The 7,751-nt window shown below is 32.9% G+C and overlaps 1 protein-coding gene across 2 annotated transcripts; it reads left to right on the top strand.

The window, feature by feature from the left end:
* On the top strand, positions 1 to 4,171 carry LOC133294702 (vesicle-associated protein 2-2-like). Of its 2 annotated transcripts, none has more exons than XM_061493445.1 (8): positions 1 to 283; positions 387 to 457; positions 545 to 626; positions 1,049 to 1,164; positions 1,262 to 1,432; positions 1,826 to 2,350; positions 3,096 to 3,173; positions 3,715 to 4,171. In XM_061493445.1, exons 1-8 carry the CDS (start codon positions 232 to 234, stop codon positions 3,823 to 3,825), a joined length of 1,206 nt encoding a protein of 401 aa, XP_061349429.1. In that variant the 5' UTR covers positions 1 to 231; the 3' UTR covers positions 3,826 to 4,171. The 2 variants fall into 2 exon arrangements, with proteins under 2 accessions (XP_061349429.1, XP_061349430.1); XM_061493446.1 differs by having other exon boundaries at positions 3,281 to 4,171.
* The last annotated feature ends 3,580 nt before the right edge of the window (positions 4,172 to 7,751 follow it).

Genomic DNA, 7,751 nt, shown 5'->3' with positions numbered 1-7,751 from the left:
GTATGTTCCCGCTGAATTTTCGGACTTCATGTCCATAAAAAGATCTAATGCTTGATTTGTCTTTTTTTCTTTTCTTTTTCGTTTTCCAGAGTACGAGTTCAGTTGAGTTGACTCGTTGAGCTAGGACGACTTGACTCGTTCCCCTCTTCTTCTTCGAATCGAACGACTTCACTCAAACACTGTCGTTTTAGGTGTTGATCTCGATTTCGGATTGATGCCCCAGGAGTAATCATGAACAAAGAGCCGATTCTCGAAATTGAACCCAAGGAGCTCAGATTTACGTGTAAGTGTATTCTAAATACTTGTATGCATGCCGTTGAATCTATTATAACTTGTGTGTGAGTATGATCAATTGACTAATATGTCGCGATTTTTCGCCTTTATAGTTGAATTGATGAAGCAAAGTTCATGCTCAGTTCAGTTGAGTAATAACACCTACCACCGTGTCGCTTTCAAGGTCCTAGCATCTTTATTTTTATCCCTATTCGTTGGTTTAGGTATAGAATGCTGGAGAGGTTAATCTTTTTTGGTATGGCATTTGCAGGTCAAGACGACGTCGCCTAGGAAATATTCAGTGCGACCTAATGTTGGAATTCTCGCCCCAAAATCTACTTGTGAATTCATAGGTATTTCTTCGTATTTTGTGTGTTTGTGATTTTTCTTTTGACACTTGACTTGTTATTCTCTACTTGTAATAAAGTCAGTTTAAAATGAATTTTTTATGATTGGATGGGAAGAGTCAATTATATTTATTGTTCTGATTGGATAATTTTGAGATTAAGTTTAGGCATTGTAGTGGATAATTTATGGATAGACGCTAAAGGGACCTGAATTTCAATTAAATATTTGTACTTCATACTTAACCTAGCCTTGCAGCCAGCAGATTTTCAACGGAAAGGAAATTTTTAAGGAATATCTGTTTTCCAATAACAACAGTTGAAGATGAATCCACACATTTGGGAATTTATTCTAGGATCTCAGTTTTTTTTTTTTTTTTTTTTTTTGCAGATATCTAATCTTTATTGTTTTTTACTTTTGCATCAAACAGTTACAATGCAAGCTCCACGGGTAGCACCTGAAGATATGGTGTGCAAGGACAAGTTCTTAATCCAGAGCACATTGGTTACTGTTGAAACAAACAGTGAAGATGTTACTTCGAGCTTGGTATGGATATTCATTAGGCTGTGATTTTGTACTCTGGCAGCTTTTGTTATTAATTTCTATTTTTTAATATATATGTCTCTGTTTTTGTTAATTGCAGTTTGCCAAAGATGGAAGCAGATATATTGAAGAAAATAAGCTGAAGGTGGTCCTAATTAGCCAACCTGATTCACCAGAACTCTCTTCTATTAATGGAGACTTAAAGAATGGGCTTGATCACGAAGAATTTCGGATATATAGTAAAGATGAAATCCAATCCCCAGACCCCATGGTTAGAGAAAACTTCACTGATGTTTGGGTCTAAATTCTTTTCTTTCCTCCACCTCTTTCTCTTCCATAGATATTTCAAATCCCTGAGAAATATAATGGAATTTCTTACATATTTTTAGGGTTTGTCGGTTATTATTTGTGGATTGCTATTTTCATAATTTGATTAGTACATTGTTATGGAGTTGCAGACCTGTCTTCAGCTTCCCTGTTTCCTTGAGTACCCTTGGGAAGGCATTCTTTGAACACATTTTGAATTCCCCTTCTTTTTGGCTTTGTCATCTTAGCTGATGTTGTTAATCTTTGTGCATGTGTGTGGATGTCAATTTCACAAGTTCAAGTCATACTTATTAAATATGCCATTCAAATGTTTTATTCTGTTCCTGTAATATGTTAGGTTCCTAGAAATTCAGGATTTAACATGTTTCACGAGGTATTAAAGCTTGAAGAGGATATGGAGTTGAAGCCAGAACATGTTATGGGCCTGAATGCTATGAAGCACGTGGAGGAGCAAAAAGAAGAACCAGGGTTAAAAGTGTCAAAAGATGAGGTGTTGAATACAGTAAAGGATGTGGAGGAACTTGAGCCACGAAAAAAATTAGAGTTAAAAGTTTCAAAAGATCTGGATTTGAACACAGAAGAGAATTCAGAGGAACCGAAGCCAGAAAAAGAAGCAGAGTTAAAAATGTTAAAAGATCTGGATTTGAACACGGTAAATAATGTAGAGGAACTGAAGACAGAAAAAGTTGCATTAAAAGTTCCAAAAGATCTGGAGTTGAGAACAGTAAAGAATGTTGAGGAATTGAAGCAAGAAAAAGAAGCAGAGTTAAGAGTTTCAAGGGGTACAGATGAGCTGAAATTAATGGAAGCTATTGAAGAGATGAAGTTAAAACTAGATGGACTTGAGTCAAAACTAAATGAGGTTAGGCATTCCACCATTCTGCTGTGAAATTTGTTATCTGCTTGCATATGTGACATGCTTCGTATCAAGTTGCATGTTGAAGAAAATCTCTATGTCAACTTTTCCTGCAATCAGATCTAGAGTTTGGTTGTTAATGCCTTGTATTAGCACTCTTTTTGGGTTTAAATTATCATTTGAGAGGTTTGAAATGTTATTTAGACCCTTTCCAGCTTATTGTAGTGTTTATTGTTACATTTGTTTAAATTATATGGCTTCACAGACTTTTGCGTGATTGTGATAAGGAATGAACATGTTTGATCCTTATGTACATCATTCTCCCCTTCCCTTCATTTGATTATATGGCATTCACATGATTGGAGATCCACTGCACCATGTTTGACAAAATATAAGTTGGAATTAGAAAAGCCTCAGAGGAGACAGCAAAGACTGGTCTTTTACTTGTCTCTTTGGATGTATGGCATGTAATGTGTGTGTTCTGTGGCATGCGCATGATTAAGGCCCACAATATAGTATAACTGTATTAACAGGCTTCAGACTTGATTAGTTGAAAGCTCCTGACATTCCTATGTGCTCAATCATATGTGAAAATATTTCATTTTAATGCGAATGTTATAACATTGGCGATGAAGCAATGGAGCATATGGGTTTCCACATATTAGAATGGGGCAGATGTTGGTCACAGTGGTTCTTGAGTTGTATGCTAGTCTGTATTTATTTAACGATCAAGTTTCTGCTTCCCTTGCAGTCTGGAGTAACAATATCAAAGTTAACAGAGGAGAGGAGGCTAAGCAATCAAGAGGCAAAAATCTTGCAAGACAAATTAGTAAGCCTGTGAATTACTGTATAGTTCTAAGATAATGTTTTTGCTTCTTTTAATCTTGTGATAATCCCTGAGATGGTATGCTTAATGCAAATTGTCTATCATTCTAGAAATTAAAGACTTAAAGTACAATCAATATAAATGGTACCACAGAGGGGGGTCAGGTATCTGGTCTTTCTAGTATTTGCTTTGTATTTATTTTTTATAAGATAGTCATTAGTTGTTCTAGAGTGTGTGAACTAATAATTGTTATATGACCGCAGGAGAAGAGAAAGGGGAGGGGAGGTTTGGGGTAATCATTTTGATATTGGATTGCAAAGTCGAGAAAGTGTTCATCAAAATTGTAATTTAGATTGGCAATTTCACTTTTTGCTTGTTGGAAGTCGGTACAGATATTACATGCTACTACATAATTCTTCGCCATATACTTGCTTGAACTTGTGCAATTTTCTATGTTTCCTCTTTTTGGGTGTCTCCTTTTCATCGTGTAAATTTGAGTGGACTTCATTTCTTAAACTAAGGCTGGCTTGTATTGTATTTGCAGGAAACTCTTATTAATAAAGGTCCAAAAAAAGTTCAAGTTGGGTTCCCGCTACTATATGTCTGTATGGTGGCACTTATATGTGTTTTCTTGGGATACCATTTACACTCTTGATGCATGGGTGATCGATCATCTGCAGGAAGCTACTGACGTTGTGAATTGCTTCAAGTTTGTTAATAGCAGAAGTTTAGGCAAAAATCCACTTTTGAAATGTAATAGGGGATATCTATACTTGAGGATCACTGATGTTCGATCTGATCTCTGTAGCCAATAATCATGCACGTCCCCACTTTTGTATATGCAAAATTACCCACTTGTAAAGGTACAAATAATATGAGATATATAGAAGTCAGGTAGATGACTTCTGTGATTAGTTGAAAACTAGAACTGTTGTGTATGATAGTTGAGATTGTTCTTTTCTCTGTGAACTCAACTTTGATCAGTGTATAACTGGAGTGGTGGCATGAGTCAATGTTGAGAAAAAAATAATTGCACTTATTTTTGGATTTTTTATTTTTTTTTAATCATTTTAAGGGACATGACTTTGTGTCAATTTAGATGAAACAATGCAGTTTTAGTGCATAATTGGTAAATTTTTATATTTTATTTTTCCATTTTCTTTCTATTTTTAGAGGAGAAAGAATATAAAAAATTATTAATTATACATTAAAATAATATGGTTTTATCTAAAATGACATAAAGTTGTGTTTTTTAGAATGATAAATATTTTTTCTTTTATTTTATTTTTAAAAGCTGGCAAAATATCCCTGAAGTCGGGATTTTCCCTGGAATTGTCTCATTTTGAATTTGAATTCCGGGAATAAAAAAAATTAAATACTCGTATAATTTACTTTAGCATTGTATTTCAACTTTTTTATTTTTTTTTATTTTTTTTTACTGGTGATAGGAATTCGTAAAAAAAATAAAAGATTTTTTTTTTAAGAGAATTGTTATTATTATGCACTGTGGTTGAGAAATTTATTTATTTTAAAATAAATTGAAATTTATCTAAAAAATAATAATAAAATTTAAAGTGCAAAAAATAAATAAGATTTTAATATCTAAAATCTTTTATATAAGGCCGCTCCGTAGGTAACTTAATCAGCAATTGAGCCAAAAAAATTTAAGAAGCAAACGGAAAAGGAAATTTGTGGTGAAAAGGAGTGCCGCGTTTGGTTTTATTCCAATTAATGGTACCATTTCTCGTGAGAGGGGGAGGTTGTAATTATTAGGAGGAAGATATTCGAGAAGGAGAAAATTTTAAAAAAATTGACGGAAGAGATTACTTTTACTTTTATTCAATATTCTTTTTTTTGTTTTTTGAATTGATATTGAATGGTGGAAAATATATTTATCTATACTAATGACACCTCCTTAACTTAATGGTTAGGATTATATCAACACATTTCTTGTCTAAAGGTTGCAAATGCTTTCTAGAATTTACCATAATCTCATAATCTAAATTTTAATTATGGTAGATGAAACAAATTTCTAGAACTCTCATGTAATAGTCTAGAATAAACTATTTTATTTTTTGGTGAAAGAATAAACTATTTTAGAAATTGGGTTATACAATTCCTAAATATATTTGGATCAAATAACTACCAAGCACGAAGTGCAATTGGTCCAAAACGAATTTATTATCCGATTTGTTGGTAAATTTATTGGTGCGACTTAAAAATATGTTGTAAGTACTAGATATCTAGTGACAATATTTGTTAATTTACAATAACTTCAAACAATATTGATTGTCATCCACATATGGACATCAAAATTGAGGTTAGCTTGGCCGTGTTTCTATGTCTATATCAACTAAAGTGTCTCAGTTAGCTGGTTTTGCTTTCGAAAATAAAGTTCTAGGTATATCCATTAGACACTGAACTTGAGTCACTATTGGAGGCATATGTATCGGCATGCCCTTGATTTTAGCACCATTTATTTAATTGGCCTCTATCTGGAATGCACGATGCTGTCATATATTGGCATAACGGTGAAGCATTTTTCATTCTAGTTAACTATGAGAAACTACTATCATAATAGTAGTATGCTGACTCCTTTCGTTTGTGTCGAAGATGTGGTTCTTTCTGCTTGATGTGAACTAATATGTATTTGTTTGTAACTGAAAGTTGCCTAGTTTGCATTGTTTGTTCTATTTATTCTTGTTAGAAAATAATATAAATCATTAAAAAATTCTTATTTAACAACTTAAATTTTTGGGATGAATTGATTTTTATAATTCTCCTTTCGTACATCATTGAGCTGGTTCATTTGTTGTCCGCATAAAAACTTGATTAGGTCACGATTGTACTACTAGCTGAAGTGGAAACTTTAGCCCATTATTGTTATTATTGTTTTTGGTAATGTCCACTCCAGCCCATTATTTTTCGAAAAGAAGGAAAGATGATGCAAAATTGGAATGCACAAGGCAAGCAAATAATTTAGTGCTCACGTGACTATCCGCCTTCAACAAACTGTGGACATGAATTTCCAGTGGCCAAAGCAAGAATTTCCAGTGTGTTTTGGAAATGAGAGTCCCACTTGTTAAGTTCATTCTTTTTTAAAAAAGTTAAAATAAACATCACTAACCGTATACCAAAAACAAGAATACCACTAGAATTGTATGCAAGGGCTAGAAAATACTTAGTCATAGTTTGAACATCAAAGCACTATCTAACAGTCATCCTCGAAAGTTTAGTCAGAACAGATAGCAGAGATAGCGTGTGTGTGTGTATATATATATATATATATATATATATATATATATATATGTATAGGGCAGGATATTCTTACAACAGTGTAAGAGTTAGAAGTCTTACATATGATCCTGACCCATATATATATATATATATATTAGGGCAGGATATTCTTACAACAGTGTAAGAATTAGAAATCTTACACCAAATCTGAATCATTGATTTACTTGAATCTAACGGTTCAAATATCTAATAAATTAGAACCATTAGATAGAAATAGGATCAACGATCAAGATTAAGAGTGTAACTTACACTGGTGTAAAATGATTCTGACCACATATATATATATATATATATATATTTCTCAAGTAGCTTGATATTTTATCTCCGTTCATCCAAAATTACGTTGTTTTGTTTATTTATTTTCTTATATTATTTGATTTATTTTTAAATGGTTATGATTCCCTATTTCTTTCTCTTCCTTTATCATAATTGATTTATCTTTATGCGGTTATGATTTAGTAGCAGGAGATAAAGTTATCTCAAAAAATTTGAGAAATGATAAGCTTATATATATATTGAAAAAATATTTCTCAAGTCACTTGAGATAATTTTATCTTTGGCCATCCCAAAACTACATTATTTTGGGTGTTAGAAGAATTAATGAAGAATATTTTCATAAAATTCATATATAAATAAATAAACAAAAATACCAAAACACACCACAAACATAGGGACAAGTGTCACGCTTGGACAAAAAAATTACCAGACTGTCACGCCAATAGTAAATTTTGCCAAAATACCACGCGGCGTAATTCGCTACACAGTATAGCGAATTATGCATGCAAGTAATGAGCTACACAGTATAGCAAAATATGTCACGTCAGAAAGCAGAGAACCAAAAATGCCACATGTCAAATTTTGAGAAATTCGCTACATAGGGTAGCGAATTTCTCAAAATTTGACATGTGACATTTTTGGTTCTGACGTGGCATATTTCGCTACACTGTGTAGCGAATTATGCCGCGTGGCATTTTGGCAAAATTTACTATTGACGTGGCAGTCTGATAATTTTTTGTCCAAACGTGACAAAATGATCACTGTTCCCACAAACATATGGGTTCCCTTAAATTTTTTTAAGAGAAAAAAAATTCATTGGACCCACATATTTATTGTGTGTAAAAAAAAATTATTTAAAACTACACACACAAATATAACGTTGATGATACCCCACCAACTATTTCCCATTTTCCCATTTTCCTAGACAAACACGTTTTATCTTAATTTTATTTTCTCTGCAGCATAGCTAGCTCGTACTCTTTCATCCTCAACTCCTTTCCGCTAGAA

Source organism: Gastrolobium bilobum, unplaced genomic scaffold (genome assembly GCF_033153095.1).
Source record: "Gastrolobium bilobum isolate Gb01-03AN ecotype WA unplaced genomic scaffold, APGP_CSIRO_Gbil_v1 utg3268, whole genome shotgun sequence".
Lineage (NCBI taxonomy): Eukaryota > Viridiplantae > Streptophyta > Magnoliopsida > Fabales > Fabaceae > Gastrolobium > Gastrolobium bilobum.
Note: the sequence above shows the minus strand (reverse complement) of the source record. Positions and strands in the feature narration are given on the sequence as shown.